This window comes from Salmo salar, chromosome 21 (genome assembly GCF_965601325.2).
Source record: "Salmo salar chromosome 21, fSalSal1, whole genome shotgun sequence".
Classification (NCBI taxonomy): domain Eukaryota; kingdom Metazoa; phylum Chordata; class Actinopteri; order Salmoniformes; family Salmonidae; genus Salmo; species Salmo salar.
The window spans coordinates 39,217,451-39,236,534 of NC_138311.1; the positions used below are offsets into that span (position 1 = coordinate 39,217,451).

General features: G+C 41.8%; 1 protein-coding gene across 1 annotated transcript in view; it reads left to right on the forward strand.

The window, feature by feature from the left end:
- LOC106582293 (von Willebrand factor C domain containing 2 like) overlaps positions 1-18,606 on the forward strand; it is a 45,114-nt gene extending 26,508 nt beyond the window's left edge. Inside the window, exons 3-4 of the mRNA XM_014165228.3 lie at positions 7,838-7,967; positions 18,105-18,606. Of these exons, the coding sequence (XP_014020703.3) occupies positions 7,838-7,967; positions 18,105-18,256 (282 nt within the window). The 3' untranslated portion in view covers positions 18,257-18,606. The remainder of the gene's footprint in view (positions 1-7,837; positions 7,968-18,104) is intronic.
- Positions 18,607-19,084: the final 478 nt, after the last annotated feature.

The following is a 19,084-nucleotide window of genomic DNA, read 5'->3' on the forward strand; positions in this document are numbered from 1 at the left end:
CTAATGTACACTGTGTTAATCAATGCCTCGATTAGCCTCTATGGGCTAGGTGGGACGCTAGCGTCCCCCCCGTGGTGCACTCCATCAACAGCAGGTGCATTTCAAGAGCGGCAAATTTGAATCCAAATAAATGTCAAAATTCAAATTTTTCAAACATACAACTATTTTACACCCTTTGAAAGATAAACATCTCCTTAATCTAACCACGTTTTACGATTTCAAAAAGGTTTTACGGCGAAAGCATAAATTTAGAGTATGTTAGGACAGTACATTTACAAGAGTTGTGTGTAATGTTTTGTCAATTCAAAGACAGGGTCACCAAAACCATAAAACCAGCTAAAATGATGCACTAACCTTTTACAATCTCCATCAGATGACACTCCTAGGACATTATGTTAGACAATGCATGCATTTTTAGTTCTATCAAGTTCATATTTATATCCAAAAACAGCGTTTTACTATGGCATTGATGTTGAGGAAATCGTTTCCCTCCAATAACCGGCAGTCAAGTCAACACCACAAATTAAATAATTAAAATTAGAAAACATTGGTAATATATTATATTGTCATTTAAAGAATTATAGATTTACATCTCTTGAACCCAATCAACTTGCCAGATTTAAAAATAACCTTACTGGGAAATCACACTTTGCAATAATCTGAGAACTGCGCCCAGAAAAATACGCGTTGCGATACAGACTAGACGTCATGTTGGGGAGATCTAAAATCGAAAATACTATGTAAATAATCCATTACCTTTGATTCTCTTCATCAGATGTCACTTCCAGGTATCACAGGTCCATAACGAATGTAGTTTTGTTCAAAAAAGCTCATCATTTATGTCCAAAAATCTCTGTCTTGTTAGCACATGATCTAAGCCAGCCGGACTTCTCGTCATGAACGAGGGGAAAAAATATATTTACGTTCGTTCAAACATGTCAAACGTTGTATAGCATAAATCATTAGGGCCTTTTTTAACCAGAACATGAATAATATTCAAGGTGGACGAATGCATACTCTTTTATAACGTATTGGAACGAGGGTACCCAACATGAACTCGCGCGCCAGGTGTCTAATGGGCCATCATCGTTCCATGGCTCTTGTTCGGTCAGATCTCCCTCCAGAAGACTCAAAACACTTTGTAAAGGCTGGTGACATCTAGTGGAAGCAATAGGAAGTGCCAAAATATTCCTCAGCCCCTGTGTTTTTCAATGGGATAGGTTTAAAGGTAATACAACACATCAGGTATCCACTTCCTGTCAGAAAATGTCTCAGGGTTTTGCCTGCCAAATGAGTTCTGTTATACTCACAGACACCATTCAAACAGTTTTAGAAAATTTAGGGTGTTTTCTATCCATATGTAATAAGTATATGCATATTCTAGTTACTGGGTAGGAGTGGTAACCAGATTAAATCGGGTATGTTTTTTTATCCAGCCGTGTCAATACTGCCCCCTAGCCCTAACAGGAACCTGTTTTCAAGACTATTGGAAAACCACAATGCTTCATAGAGCTTTGTTTCACCATCACTAATTATACCCTAACACAGGGTTAAGAATCTCCTGGTTTACAAGTCACATCAAGCCTGCAAGTCACATGCTGGCTTACAAAGTGACGTGCAACTCCTATTGGAATCAAGCCAGAGTTAAGATATGCAACAAATGGCATTGTTAATCACCTGCATTCAGACTGACTGCCAGAGTAAGGCAACTTGAATACTGAAACTATGTCAGTCATCTAAACTGGAACAACCATCTCAGTAATGGGTGCAATACATCCAATAGATTAGTTTAGAAAACTGTATGTTTATTTTTGTGTAGCATAAAATGAATCAACCAAATAATGCACACGCAAAATCACAGACATGCTCGGAAATATTAGATATGGTTCTATGTAGAACCCTTCTTGTCTTCCAGAGTCATTCTTGCCTTCCAAAGAATAATCAAATAACCCTTTCTTCCAAAAACAGTTCTTAAGACGTTAACGTTCTAGGTAGAACCCTTTGCCTTACAAAGAACCTGTTTATAACCCTTTTTTTCTGAGTATGTACAGTTGAAGTCGGAAGTTTACGTACACCTTAGCCAAATACATTTAAACTCAGTTTTTCACAATTCCTGACATTTAATCAGAGTAAAAATTCCCTGTCTTAGGTCTTTATTTTAAGAATGTGAAATGTCAGAATAATAGTAGAGAGAAATATTTATTCCAGCTTTTATTTCTTTAATCACATTCCCAGTGGGTCAGAAGTTTACATACACTCAGTTAGTATTTGGTAGCATTGCCTTAAATTGTTTAATCTAGGGTAGGGGGCAGTATTTTGACGTCCGGATGAAAAGTGTGCCCGTAGTAATCTGCCTGCTACCCAGACCCAGAAGGTAGGATATGCATATTATTAGTAGATTTGGATAGAAAACACACTAAACGTTCTAAAACTGTTTGAATGATGTCTGTGAGTATAACAGAACCCATATGGCAGGCAAAACCCTGAGAAAAATCCAACCAGGAAGTTGAAAATCTGAGGCTTGTAGTTTTTTTTATTAATTCTCTATTCAAACTACAGTGACTTAGGGGTCATTTTGCAGTTCCTAAGGCTTCCACTAGATGTCAACAGTCTTTAGAACGTTGTTACAAGCTTCTACTGTGACCTGGAAGGGAATGAGATACATTTGTATCAGGTGTCTGGCTGAATGCCATTAGATCATTCATGCGCGTGGCCGTCAGCGCAAGGTGCTTTCTTTTTCCTTTCTGAAGAAAAAGGATTTGTCCGGTTGGAATATAATCGAAGATGTATGATGAAAACATCCTAAAGATTGATGCTATACATCGTTTGACATGTTTCTACAAAGTGTAGTATAACTTTTTGGACTTTTCGTCTCAACAAAATGCGCGAGCATGGCGCATCTGGATAACTCGTCTGAACACACAAAAAAAACGGAGGTATTTGGATATTAATATGGACATTATCAAAACAAAATGAACATTTATTGTGGAACTGGGATTCCTGGGAGTGCATTCCGACGTGCATACTTATAACACTATTTCTGACTTTTCTTGACTCCAACATGGCGGCTTTCTATAATGGTGGTGTTGTTTTCTGAGCGCCGTACTCAGATTATTGCAAAGTGTGCTTTCTCCATTAATCTTTTTTGAAATCTGACACAGCAGTTGCATTAAGGAGAGGTGTATCTATAATTCTTTCAATAACTGTTCTATATTTTATCAACGTTTATGATGAGTATTTCTGTAAATTGATTTTCTCATTCACCGGAAGTTTTGGGAGGCAAAACATTTCTGAACATTACACGTCAATGTAAAATAGGGTTTTTGGATATAAATATGAACTTTATCGAGCAAAACATACATGTATTGTGTAACATGAAGTCCTATGAGTGCCATATGATGAAGATCATCAAAGGTTAGTGATTCATTTTAGCTGTATTTCTGTTTTTTTGTGATGCCTCTCCTTGCTTGGAAAATGGCTGTGCGGTTTTTCTTGTTTGCGTGCTGTCCTAACATAATCTAATATTATGCTTTTGCCGTAAAGCCTTTTTGAAATCGGACACTGTGAATAGATTAAGGAGAATTTTATCTTTAAAATGGTGTATAATAGTTCTATGTTTGAGAAATTTAAATTATGAGATTTTTGTTGTTTTGAATTTGGCGCTCTGCTATTTCACTGGCTGTTGAATAGTGTGTCCCGCAGGTGGGACGCTAGCTACCCCAGAGAGGTTTTAACTTGGGTCAAATGTTTTCGGGTAGCCTTCCACAAGCTTCCCACAATAAGTTGGGTAAATTTTGACCCATTCCTCCTGACAGAGCTGGTGTAATTATAGGAATTGAGGTCAGGACTTTGTGATGGCCACTCCAATACCTTGACCTTGTTAAGCCATTTTGCCACAACTTTGGAAGTATGCTTGGGGTCATTGTCCATTTCGAAGACCCATTTGCGACCAAGCTTTAACTTTCTGACTGATGTCTTGAGATGTTGACTCAATATATCCACATAACTTTCCTTCCTCATAATGCCATCTACTTTGTGAAGTGCACCAGTCCCTCCTGCAGCAAAGCACCCCCACAACATGCTGCCACCCCAGTGCTTCACGGTTGGGATGGTGTTCCTCGGCTTGCAAGCCTCCTCCTTTTTCCTCCAAACATAACGATGGTCATTATGGCCAAACAGTTCTATTTTTGTTTCATCAGACCAGAGGACATTTCTCCAAAAAGTACGATCTTTGTCCCCATGTGCAGTTGCAAACCGTAGTCTTGCTTTTTTATGCCGGTTTTGGAGCAGTGGCTTCTTCCTTGCTGAGCGTCCTTTCAGGTTATGTCGATATAGGACTCGTTTTACTGTGGATATAGATACTTTTGTACCTGTTTCCTCCAGCATCTTCACAAGGGCCTTTGCTGTTGTTCTGGGATTGATTTGCACTTTTCGCACCAACATATGTCCATCTCTAGGAGACAGAATGCTTCTTCATCCTGAGCGGTATGACGGCTGCGTGGTCCCATGGTGTTTATACTTGCATACTTTTGTTTGTACAGATGAACGTGGTACCTTCAGGCGTTTGGAAATTGCTCTCAACGATGAACCAGACTTGTGGAGGTCTACAACTGTTTTTCTGAGGTCTTGGCTGATTTCTTTTGATTTTCTCATGATGTCAAGCAAAGAGGCACTGAGTTTGAAGGTGGGCCTTGAAATACATCCACAGGTGCACCTCCAATTGACTCAAATGATGTCAATTAGCCTATCAGAAGCTTCTAAAGCCATGACATCATTTTCTGGAATTTTCCAAGCTGTTCAAAGGCACAGTCAACTTAGTGTATGTAAACTTCTGACCCACTGGAATTGTGATACAGTGAATTATTATTTAAATAATCTGTCTGTAAACAATTGTTGAAAAATGACTTGTGTCATCCACAAAGTAGATGTCCTAACCAACTTGCCAAAACTATAGTTTGTTAACAAGACATTTGTGGAGGGGTTGAAAAACGAGTTTTAATGACTGCAACCTAAGTGTATGTAAACTTCCGACTTCAACTGTATCACTAACAGTGAGGTTTCACAGTAAAAGTCATGCAGTTTCAGTCGAAAAGACTGCCATTTCACCCTCAGGCACAAACTTGTTTGTTTGTTCTTGTTTACCATTGAGCACAGTACAATTAGGGAGCGTTTCCATGGATAAGAGCCCTTGGCTCTGAGGCCAAACAGTGTTACTGAAGGCATAGACAGGGGATCATTAGTGTGTGGGACAGTCTCAGTTTGGCAATTACCTATGTACAAAGTTTAAACACCCTGGCTACTGAGAGGGCTCAGGCTTCTCCTCTGTCTCTCATCACCCTATTGACTCCCACACTCTCTCTCTCACTCACACACACACACACACACACACACACACACACACACACACACACACACACACACACACACACACACACACACACACACACTCCGCCAGCCAGGCGGCGGCACCGCTCCAAATGTATGAGTCAACATCTCTCTGGCTTTGTCTCAAATGGCTCCCCACTCCCTTTATAGTGCACTATTTTTGACCGGGGCCCATAGGCCTCTGGTCAAAAGTAGTACACTATATAGGAAATAGGGTGACATTTAGTACACACACTCTGTTAAGTTGGGGCAGAGAAAAGGCCATTGAGGCTGCAGGGACTTTTAACATTGCTAAAAGGATACCCTTTGCAGTGGTTGAATGTGAAAATGAAAGATAGTGGTTTTGTCGTTCTCTAGAGCCAGTGAATTGCTTTCAATGTAGCTTACAACATGATGGCATACATTCTATACTACAAAAGGCATGTAGTACACTCTTAGGAAAAATAAGTGCTATCTAGAACCTTAAAGGGTTCTTTGGCGGTCCCCATAGGATAACGCTTTGAATAATCATTTTTGGTTGCTGGTTGAACCCTTTTGGTTCCAGGTAGAATCCTTTCTACAGAGGGTTCTGCCTGGAACCAAAAGGGTTCTCCAAAAAGGGTTTTCCTATGGGGACAGCCAAATAACTCTTTTGGAACCCTTTTTTTTAAGAGTGTATAAACTATAATCGAAATGTGGTCAGTGGGTAAACTAAAGGTTTCTGCTTATGCAGACATGGCATGACAACTACTGTTGGAGTTCATTCTGTTTCAATTGGGTTGAGTTCTCCCACGGAGTATATTCTTTACGTGAGCTTAATATTTACCTTTTGCTACAGACAGACGTTTTTCTCTTTTATTTTACCTTGGACTTACTTTAAGTCCCATGGAGATACAGTGAATTTTTTCCAATAGGAGACCGGCCATGACATTAGGTACCAGTTGGATCTCAGTCGGTAGAGAGGGACAAATGGAAGCATACCCAGGTTGATGTGGCTTGATTGAGATGTTCCAATTCAATCACTCTGTTTCCAGCATGGCCCCCAAGGTTGAGTAGGCTAAGCACTGTTGCTTAGGAACACTGCTAGATCATATCATAGTTGTCAGTTTACAAGTGGAGTTTCAGTGGATTTGTAAAGAGTAACCCTACACTCTTAGAAAAAATGTGTTATCTGGAACCTAAAAGGGTTATTCGGCTGTCTCCATAGCAGAACCCTTTGGTTTCAGATATAACCTTTTTTGATTCAATGTAGAACCCTTTCCACATGGGGTTCTACCTGTGGTGGCTAATTTCCGCATTACCAAATGAGGAGTTACAAACACACCAGTCCGAGTTAAACTACATCTTTAATACTTAATTAAGATACTTTTGCAAAAGTTCTTGACCCCCAATAATGCATTCTCTCGAATGAATCATTTAATGAGGTGCTTACAGAATGGCTACAGGGATCTTTTATAGCAACGATACAGCCCCTTCAACGTACATTGACAAACCACAGATACTTAGTAACAGTTCACAAAGGTTAAGTTTTGTATGACAGATATCAATAAAACACATCAGACAGTAACTGCTATGTCAACAGGATTAATGGTATAGCCCAGTATCTGGTCTCCTTAGAACCGTCCCTCCCTGGTACGGTATTGAACAGAACTATTTCATCCAATGGCATATATCAATTGTCAACTCTAGATACTCCCATCTCAAGCAAACCCCGTCTTGACCCTACTCCTGGACAGGCTCACTGGGGGGAGTGATCCTCTAGGCCATATATTATCCCAGGATAAGTGTGAGATCTAAGAGAGGACATACAAGGGTCCATTTACTGCCATAATCCTCCCCACAATAAAGAAAAGGAGGGAGTGACTTGCTCACAGACATTGTGGAGACAAGTCATTGGTTCCCCATTAATCACGCCATCCTTTCACATGGTTTAAGCATAGGTAAAGAGACATTCCCATGACGACAAGTCTGACCTCTCCCCTCTCTGGGGCCCAAGTGTCTGAGCCCCAGCTAAGGTAGACGTGCAACTGAAAAGACACCAGAGTCCAATGGACACTTTCTAATGACAAGTACCTCAAATAAGCATATTATACTAATAAAACATCTTAATTATCTGTTACCCAACTAATTCTGATTCGTCCACGACATACCTTAAACCCAAAAGGTTTCTACGTGGAACCAAAAAAGGTTATCCTATGGGGACAGCCAAAGAACTCTTTTGGAACCTTTTTTTCTAATAGTGTACAGACATCCTACTGTGAACATGGGTTGATCTTTTAAATGTTCAGTCAAATAAACCTTGTATTTTTTCAAGGCTTATAACTTGATATTAACAGTAATCTTGCCACCATGTTGTTACAATAGTTATATGATTGGTATTCAAATGCAATTCAAATCTTTCCCCCCTCCCTCTGTCTCTCTTTCTCCCCCCTCTCTCTCTCTCCATTTTCTCCCTCCCCCTCTTTCCCTCCAGCCTTCGCCTTGTGAGTGGTGTCGCTGCGAACCAAATAACGAGGTGCACTGTGTGGTCTCTGACTGTGCCGTCCCAGAGTGTGTCAACCCAGTCTACGAGCCAGAACAGTGCTGTCCCATCTGTAAAAACGGTAAGGGCACTTACTGTCATGTGTTTCTGACACGCACGCATGTACGTTTTACTGAAATAATTGATGTATATCAACCTTACGATTGCATTGCTAGTTGTTGTGTACATGTACCCTGGTAAGCCAGACTGACGCTGTGCTCACCATTGTTTCTCAAAACAGAATGATGAACATAGCTATTTGTCTGGTTAACCAGGCTGGTGTGTTTCTATATTTCTTGCTGATCTTGTGTTTTTATAGTGAGCACACTGGAGAGTTACATTTCTAAAGTAGTCATTACACATTCATTACACAAATAAACTTGAAACGTAACTGTTTGAACCTCAACCCACACACACACACAAACACACTACAGAATAATTACACTTTTATCACGTTGAAACCAACCAAACGATTATCTCTTTCTCTATGTCAATATTTTCATGATTCGAGTCTTCAGTCTCTTTAATCGAGGACGTGCATCTTTTATGTTTTACTGTATATTCAATTGTTACTTTGGGGGGTTGCCCGAGCGCTAATGAAGACACTACCAACTGCTTTAATTAAATACAACACACTAAGCAGAATTAACACATCAAATGTGTATGAGTCTCAGGCCCCTGTATTACTGTAAGACTAGGCCCTCAAAACAAGGCTTAATGAAATATGTATGATATTTAGTGATGTTACGTTTGATACAGGAGCTCCAAGGCATGTGTCGAAATCGCTAAGCAGTGTACTTCGAAGCAGTATGTCTATCACTTTTTCAGAAACACATGATCAATGACGTCTGAAGCTTTGTTTTGTCAAACAACCACCTGATTGGTTTGGTATTGGTTTGGTAGGAAACAAAAAGGCTACATTGCAAACGCGATATGGGGTGTGGGACGTCGTCTATAATAATTTGGCAGCTCTAAATTATTTTGACCAGCAGGGGCCACCAATGTACGCTGTGTTGATCAAAGCTTGAAGTAATGAACCTATTTTCGATGCAATTGGCTATTAAACATCAATGCTTCAGGAAGCTCAGTTTTCCCATCACTAATGGTTTTGTGTTAAATAATAAAACATTTTATTTATAACATATTCACTGAAGATCTCACATGGTGAAGACCATATGACCGAAAATGGATGAATACAACAACATTGTCTCTGTCACTAACAAATACAGTCATGGGTGGTATCTCTACTAAGTCCTGTGTTAATTTAATATGGTTCATGTGTATATATTGGTCCACAGACTCAACATTTTCAGTGTTTAATATATACATTTTTTTACACTGAATAATTTGCCGTGTAGCTTAGATTGTCCCATTGATTACAGGGCATCCGGATAGGGCATTTTGTTACCTGAGCCAAAAAAACAATATGAGGGTATAGTCTTGCTGGTCAGACGTCATGATGATGATTTTGCCGTTGTATAGGCTAACTCTCTCAAAGGAAAATGCAAAAGGGACTAAACTGACAGTTGATTAAACTAGCTCCACGTAAACAATGAAGAACAAACTAATGAAAGGCTTCTCACATGCAAGAGACAGGAAAGAACATTTCAGTGCATCCTTAAGGAAAAGGAATTCCACACAAGAGCTTCCACTTGGGATATGGGCTCATAGCAGTATATATAAAGAATAAATAAATGTCCCAATTTAGACTTCAATCAAATTCCTATGTTCACTAAAATGACTGTATCTTCGTTTGTAGCGCAGTTTGTCCTATATAGGCTAAGCTCTCTGACAGAGGGTACTGGAGCTGTAAGGTGTACAAGGAAGATGCTTGTACACACAGACATACACTCCCGCAGGCGCGAGTGCGCGCACAAATTGGGCCTGCAGCTGGAGGAAGCACTAATCCACACAGACAGGATACAGTGACACCCTCGTGGTGGTGGCATTTCAGGGAGCCTCCCTGCCATCTCTAGCCCCATAGGGAACCAAAGTCAGCTCTGGCAAGATTCATCTCTGTTGTAGAGAGAGTGTGTGTGTGTGTGTGTGTGTGTGTGTGTGGTGTGTGTGTGTGTGTGTGTGTGTGTGTGTGTGTGTGTTTGTGTGTGCACGCGTGTGTGCGTTTGATTTTGTGTGTGCACCCACAAGCGTGCATGCATTGTGTGTGTGCAGGAGGAGTGTTTACTGTAATGCTCATTCCTAGTGTATGTCTGTGGGAGGATAGAGGATAGAGGATAGATCCACTCTTGTAGCCTGTTCCAATCTGCAGGAGATATGCTTTTTCACTTTACCTGCTCTTGAGATGATGGGCAGAGCTTCATGCCTGGAAGCATTGAGCAGATAGTATGCATCCCAAATGACACCCTATTCCCTGGTGGACTATTTCTGACGACACTGTAAACATTTCCTGTGAAATTTACAGTAACTTACTGAAAGCAATTGGCCAGTAAGTTACTGTAATTTATTTTACAGTACAGCTAATGTAATCCATTTTATGTTAATCCATTTTATAGTACCAAATTTACAGTATATTATTAGAATTACCCATGCAGCGACATTTTATCCCAGCGTCGTTTGCAAGTTTTCATTTACACATTTACACTTTTGGTCATTTAGCTGGAGCTCTTGTCATTAGGGACTTACAGTCAGTGCATTCAACCAAGGTTGATAAAAAATACATGTCACAGTCATAGCAAATAAAACGTTTCTGTAACCGATACATTGCTCTTCAAAATAATTGTAATTACAACAAGATATCTTATGATATACACTACCGTTCAAAAGTTTGGGGTCACTTAGAAACGTCCTTGTTTTTGAAAGGAAAGATATTTTTTTTGTCCCTTAAAATAACATCAAATTGATCAGAAATACAGTGTAGACATTGTTAATGTTGTGTATGACTATTGTAGCTGGAAACGACATAGGTCCATTATCAGCAACCATCACTCCTGTGTTCCAATGGCACGTTGTGTTAGCTAATCCAGGTTCATCATTTTAAAAGGCTAATTTATCATTAGAAAAACCTTTTGCAATTATGTTAGCACAGCTGAAAACTGTTGCACTGATTAAAGAAGCAATAAAAAACTGGCCTTCTTTAGACTAGTTGAGTATCTGGAGCATCAGCATTTGTGGGTTTGATTACAGGCTCAAAATGGCCAGAAACAAAGAACTTTCTTCTGAAACTCGTCAGTTTATTCTTGTTCTGAGGAATGAAGGCTATTCCATGTGAGAAATTGCTAAGAAACTGAAGATCTCGTACAAATCATCAAATCAGATTTTATTTGTCACATACACATGGTTAGCAGATGTTAATGCGAGTGTAGCGAAATGCTTGTGCTTCTAGTTCTGACAGTGCAGTAATATCCAACGAGAAATCTAACCTAACAATTTCACAATTACCTTATACACACAAGTGTAAAGGAATGAATAAGAATATGTACATACATTTTTTATATATATATATATATATGAATGTGTGATGGTAGGTATAGAACGGCATAGGCAAGATGCAGTGGATGGTATAGAGTACAGTGTATACATATGAGATGAGTAATGTAGGGTATGTAAACATAAAAGTGGCATTGTTTAAAGTGGTTAGTGATACATTACATCAAGATGGCAAGGTGCAGTAGATAGTATAGAGTACAGTATATACATATGAGATGAGTAATGTAGGGTATGTAAACATTATATGAAGTGGCATTGTTTAAAGTGGCTAGTGCTACATTTATTAATACATTTTTTTCATTATTAAAGTGGCTGGAGTTGAGTCAGTATGTTGGCAGCAGCCTCTCAATGTTAATGGTGGCTGTTTAACAGTCTGATGGCCTTGAGATAGAAGCTGTTTTTCAGTCTCTCGGTCCCTGCTTTGATGCACCTGTACTTACCACGCCTTCTGGATGATAGCGGGGTGAACAGGCAGTGGCTCGGGTGGTTGTTGTCCTTGATGATCTTATTGGCCTTCCTGTGACATCGGGTGGTGTAGGTGTCCTGGAGGGCAGGTAGTTTGCCCCCGGTGATGCGTTGTGCAGACCTCACTACCCTCTGGAGAGCCTTACGGTTATGGGCGGCGCAGTTGCCGTACCAGGCGGAGATACAGCCTGACAGGATGCTCTCGATTGTGCATCTGTAAAAGTTTGTGAGTGTTTTTGGTGACAAGCCGAATTTCTTCAGCTTCCTGAGGTTGAAGAGGCGCTGCTGCGCCTTCTTCACCACGCTGTCTGTGTGGTTGGACCATTTCAGTTTGTCCGTGATGTGTACACCGAGGAACTTAAAACTTTCTACTCTCTCCACTACTGTCCCATCGATGTGGATGGGGGGTGCTCCCTCTGCTGTTTCCTGAAGTCCACGATCATCTCCTTTGTTTTGTTGACATTGAGTGTGAGGTTATTTTCCTGACACCACACTCAAAGGGCCCTCGCCTCCTCCCTGTAGGCCGTCTCATCGTTGTTGGTAATCAAGCCTACCACTGTAGGCTTGATTACAACGCTGTGTACTACTCCCTTCACAGAACAGCGCAAACTGTCTCTAAACAGAATAGAAAGAGGAGTGGGGGGCCCGGGTGCACAACTGAGCAAGAGGACAAGTACATTAGAGTGTCTAGTTTGAGAAACAGACGCCTCACAAGTCCTCAACTGGTAGCTTCATTAAATAGTACCCGCAAAACACCAGTCTCAACGTCAACAGTGAAGAGGCAACTCTGGGATGCCAGCCTTCTAGGCAGAGTTGCAAAGAAAAAGCCATATCGCAGACTGGCCAATAAAAAGAAAAGATTAAGATGGGTAAAAGAACACAGACACTGGAGAGAGATATGGCTTTTTCTTTGCAACTCTGACTCTTACAAGCCATACCTTAAAATATGTTAATGAGTCAGAGACTCTTTCCCTGCCCACACCATTTTCCCAAAATGCACCATAATTAATACAGTAAAACACATTTATGTTATTTTGCTCTGCATTTCACAGTGTTTTACTGTTGAAATAACGGTGTACTGTAAAATAAATGTACAGTATTTTACTGTGCATCCTACGGTAATTTACTATATTCAGTTTACACAGTATCCTACTGTTGATTAATACAGTATATTACTAATAAAATGACAAAAACGGCTAACATTGCAGGGCCCATCGGGTGACATATGGGACACTCACATTGCATCAGCAGACACACATACTTTGACTAAAGTACTCTGACTTGTAGAGGGCTTCATCAGGCTTTCTTCAAGTTTCCTTAGGCATATTAAGCTGAGAATCCCTAAGGACTATGCAAATGTAGCTATGTTTTGCCTTGAACAACCTAGCTCTATCCTAAAGGGATATAAATTAACTTATGAATTTGATTTAAATATGAATTTACTTTATGTAAGATACATTTAAATTATTCACAAGTAAATGTAGCTTACATAAAGTTCTTTTACAGTTTTCCTGGGAAAATACACATGGGAACTAGTCTTTTCAGCGTCTATCTATTCCTTTTCATCTGACCTGTCAGTCACTGTATTCCTGATCGACAGTCATGTGACAACACAGAGACACAGGTAACATGTATCCCTGTTGACAGTACTAACAGACAAGCACTGGCTTTGAATGGAGCAATGTCCCAAGGTCTCAGAGCCTTGTCTTTTCCATAATCTGCAGTGACAGGCAGTTGTGACAGGCAGTGGTGACAGGCAGTGGTGACAGGCAGTGGATACTGTGTCCTTGCATGTGACTGCATCCCAAATGGCACCGTATTCTCTTTACAGTGCCGTTATCGGGAGCTCAATAGGGCGACGCACAATTGGCCCAGCATAGTCCAGGTTAGGGGACGGTTTGGCCAGGGAGGGCTTTACTCGGCTCATCGCGCTCTAGCGAATCCTTGTGGCAGTTGAATTGTGTTTCCTCTGACACATTGGAGTGGCTGGCATCTCGGTTAAGCGGGCTGGTGTTAAGAAGTGCAGTTTGGCGGGTCATGTTTCGGAGGACGCATGACTCGGTCGTCAGTTGAATGGTGTTTCCTCCGACACATTGGAGTGGCTGGCGTCTGGGTTAAGTGGGCGGGTGTTAAGAAGTGCGGTTTGGCGGGTCATGTTTCGGAGGACGCATGACTCGACCTTTGCCTCCCGAGCCCGTTGGGGAGTTGCACTGATGAGACAAGATCGAAATTGGGGAGAAAAGGTACTGCACTGCAAAGGGAATAGGGTGCCATTTGGGACCCATATTGTGCCTTCTTCCTGATGTGACTCAGAAGTGTCATTTCCCATCGTAAACACCCACACTTGGCAGGGCTGCTTGATGCCCACTTCTCTTATCAACCTCTGCCCAGTTTGTCTATGACTTGTGCCAGCTGTACTGAAGGTGGGTGGTGGATCAATGAGAATTAGGACTTGGCATCAGGCCTCTCACGATGTCTCCATTGAGGTACAGGTTGATTGATTGGGCATTTATCATATCTTAGTAGACTACAGAGAGGAGAATCGACCCGGGCACGGAAGAGAGGGGTATGGGTAGCCTAAGGTGCCGGAAGGAGGTAGTGCTAGGCTAGATAGTGTTTGATGTATTATACAGTATATTTGATGCCATTAGATCTGTTTGGTCCAGCAGACACGGGTTCTGATTTGGTTCAGAGCAGTCTTGCACTGCTACACTACCAAGTCGAGTGTGTTCACTCAGCTATTACGCAAGAAATCCGGAAACCGAAGTTTGTTCCAGAGTAGCTGAAGGGTGTTTCCAAATGCCTGGGTATCTGTTAAAACACTAAACTCCTGGATGGAGTCAGTAGTATACCTTGAGTAAGAGACAGTATTGCAGATCATTGAGGACTGCTTACAGTAGGCATTGAGACAAGCTATTTTAATGCATTAAAAATCAGAAAGAGAAAACTGCATATTTTAGATTCTGCTGGGTTATATTCCCCATGTGGGGATGTGGACAGTGTCTTATTATTATGAGGTGTATCTAGTGGTCTATTATTACTATAGTTAGAGATGTTTTTACATATGATTATTCCTGACATGTATTTCCCCTATGTGGGTTAAACAGACAAGGTTGAGTTAAATGTGCGTCTGAAATGGCACCCTATTCCCTACATAGTTTTGACTACAATCCTAAAGAAAATATGTACTTTTACTCCCATACATTTTCCCTGACAGATTCATGCGCAGAGCGCGGCAGGTGTTTATTTCGCCTTCGTAGAAGGCAGGAATCGTGGTCACAGGCAGGCAATGGTCATACAGAGGAAGGCAAACAGGCAGGTGAATAAAAACTAGCGCTGAAGGCTATAACTGGTTCTCACAAACGAGCTAGGAAAAGGCTTAGGAGTCAAAACGAACCATACTTCACAAAGGCACAAACAGAATGAACTGAACTAAATAAGGAGCTGATGAGACCAGGTGAGTAACTAACACAGGAGAAATCAATGAACAAAAATTAAAGACAGGGCTAAGTTCAAGAACACAACGAAACAGAACACAAGGTTGACTAAGAAAATAAATACAGAACCTTACCGTGTTGTCATCCCTAATGCCTCTGATCTGAAGCACTTACTAAACACAAGTACTGTGTTTGTAAATTATGTCTGAGTGTTGGAGTGGGCCCCTGTCAGTCCGTAAATAAAATAAACACAAGAAAATCATGCCGTCTGGTTTTCTTAATATAAATCAAATGTTATTTGTCACATGCTTCATAAACAACAGGTGTAGACTAACAGTGAAATGCTTACTTACGGGCCCTTCCCAACAATCCAGAGAGGAACATTTTTAGAAATGTAAAAATAACCAAGCAGTGATGCAGCCAGTCAAGATGCTCTCAATGGTGCAGCTGTAGAACTTTTTGAGGATCTGAGGGCCCATGCCAAATCTTTTCAGTCTCCTGAGGGGGAAGAGGTGTTGTCGTGCCCTCTTAACAACTTGCTGATGTGTGTGAACCATGATAGTTCCTTAGTGATGTGGACACAGAGGAACTTGAAGCTCTCAACCTGTTCCACAACAGCCCTGTCGATGTGGATTGGGGCGTGTTCGACCCGCATTTCCTGTAATCCACAATCAGCTCCTTTGTCTTGCTGACGTTGAGGGAGGGGTTGTTGTCTTGGTACCACACTGCCAGGTCTCTGACCCGACTCATTCCACGGAGGGCCACAGGTGTCAAACTCGTTCCACGGAGGGCCAAGCGTCTGCTGGTTTTTGTACATTATTGATGAATTATGGTCACTAATTACTAAGGAACTCCCCTCAGCTGGTTGTCCAGGGCTTAATTGAAAGAGAAAACCAAAAACATGCAGACACTAGGCCCTCCGTGGAATGAGTTTGACACCCCTGCTGTAGGCTGTCTTATCATCGTCGGTGATCAGTCCTACCACCGTTGTGTCATTAGCAAACTTAATGATCTTGTTGGAGTTGTGCAGGGCCGCGCAGTCGTGGTTGAACAGGGAGCACAGGAGGGGACTAAGCACGCACCACTAAGGGGCCCCTACTGTATGTTGAGGGTCAGCATGGAAGATGTGTTGTTGCCTACTCTCATCACCTGGGGACGAACCGTCACCAAGTCCAGGATCCAGTTACAGCGGGAGGTGTTTAATCCCAGGGTCCTTAGCTTAGTGATGAGCTTGGAGGGCACAATGGTGTTGAACACTGAGCTGTTGTCAATGAACAGCATTCTCGCATAGGTGTTCCTTTTGTCCAGGTGGGAAAGGGCAGTGTAGAATGCAATATAGATTGCGTCATCTGTGAATATTTTGGGGCGGTATGCAAATTGGAGTGGGTCCAGGGTGTCTGATGATGGTGTTGATGTGAGCCATGACCAACCTTTCAAAGCATTTCATGGCTACAGATATTAGTGCTACGAGGCGGTAGTCAGTTAGACAGGTTACCTTGGCATTCATAGGCACAGGGACTATGGTGGTCTGCTTGAAACATTTAGGTATTACAGACTGGGTCAGGGAGAGGTTGAAAATGTCAGTGAAGACACTTACCAGCTGGTCAACGTATGCTCTCAGTACGCTTTATGGTAATCCGCCTTGTGAATGTTAACCTATTTAAAAGGTCTTACTCACATCGGCTATGGAAAGCGTGATCACACAGTCGTCCAGAACAGCTGATGCTCTCATGCATAGATCAGTGTTGCTAGACTCGAAGAGCGCATAGAAGGTATTTATCTTGTTTGGTAGGCTTGCGTCACTGGAAAGCTCGTGGCTGGTTTTCCCTTTGTAATTTGTGATAGTTTGCAAACCTGCCACATTCTACAAGCGTCAAACGCTTTGCCTGTTTGATGTAGAGCATTTACTTTGACTTTTTACTGATGTATAATTTAGGCCCTGCAATAGACTTGTGTCCTGTCCAGGCGGTGTACTTGTACAGCAAGCTACCTCGCACTTCAAAAACAGGAGATAGGCTCCTGCCCTATAGGCCATTCCAGTTCAGACAAGGCTAGCTACTTACTTTACATTACTTTTGAATCAAGATCATATGCAGCCAAGGAGCAGGGACACAATCTGGACATGATTATCTTTTCCAAAGAAATTAAATAGGCTGCTAGGCTTTCCTAATCTCAGCACCCAGAACCAAATCGCACGTGCATGCTAGGAAACATTAATTGTTAAGTCTTGTAGGAAGATAATGTAATACATTATAACATTATTCAAAGCGACTTACTGTCATGTGTGCATTTTACGTATGGGTGGTCATGGGAATCGAACCCACTATCTTGCCCGTTGCTAGCGCAATAATCTACCAAATAAACTTTCCACAGAGGCTGAGGAGGCCTTTCCATGCAGACTAGGAATCTAGGAGTGACTTTCTCTCTCTTTCTCTCTCTGTGTGTTGGTGTGCATTTGTTTTTGTGTGTGCGGGAGTACATGTGTACATGTGTGCATTTGCGTGTGTGTTTGTACTCCAGCCCTCTCTGTGCTGTCAAGCCCTCTCCTTCCTCTTCTCTCCTCCTCTCTGCTTGCGGCACATTGGAATGCAAAGCGTTCTATGTCGAGGGAGAGCCAGGCTAAGAAAAGCGCTTTAATGTTGCAAAAACAAGCCCATCTGTGCATGCCCGTGAAAGGATCTGTGTGTCTGTTCTGACTTCGAAACTCCCCAAGCAGGCATCACTCTGCCATCCTCTTCTTACAGAGCCTCCCGAGAAAACTACCACCACACTCATTTCTCCTTCTCTCTCCCCTCCCTCCTTCCCTCTCTGTCGCTCTCTTTCTTTCTCTCTATCTCTCTTCACTCTCTTCCTCTGCTCCCATGAGGCAGGTCCAAATTGCTTTGCCGGAACGACGATCATCCCAGCCGGTATTGAAGTGAAGGTGGATGACTGCACCATTTGCCGCTGTCACAATGGGGACTGGTGGAAGCCAGCACAGTGCCTGCGCCGGGAGTGCCTCAACAGCCAGACGTTGTCATAGAAACCCCGGTGGGGACGGTGTCGGTGATGTGCAGCCAGGGAGCGGTCCTACCTGCTGCAAAGGCAAACAAACAAACAAAACGCTCATCTTGTATGATTGATATGATGGACAGGAGAGGAGCACAATTCCTTGGCAACATTGACTAGGAGACTGCATAACAAGCTGAAATGAAAAGCTCTCATACACAGTACCTACACACCACCACTACCACAACTTTAGCCACAGAGGAGCGGAGAGAGCAGGAGGAACTTTTCTTGAGACTATTTTTTCGTCTTCTGTTTTGACTGTCTATTTATATTTTCTGATAACTACTTATTGCTTATGCTGCTTATAAACATAATGTTTCTATATTTCATGAAGTCATTTCCACCTAACCATTAGCACTGTTAAACATGGTCAGTAGTGTTCTGTCATCTGCTTGCTGTAGCTCTCTCTCTCTCTGAGATGTCTTCACCACACCGCTTCGCTATGGGAATTACAATGGTCACCTAAAAATATCACTCACAGCTGTTGGCTTCCCACTAAATGGACAATCCTTCTATGAGTCAACAGCCAGAGTTCACTCCTGGTGTTGGGGTCAATGAAATTAATTATTGACATAAAATGTCAGCATTCTGATGTGCTGTTAGTTACACTCATCTGGGCTGAAAAAAGATGCATGGCCACAAACAGATCCCCTCAGTTACTGTTTTTACTACACACAATATTATTGATGAGACTGTCTTCGAGGTGCTCTTCTCTGCATGGAGAGATTGGAGGCCAGTTTTATCTAATATACAGTACCAGTCAAAAGTTTGGACACATCTACTCAATCAAGGGTTTTTCTTT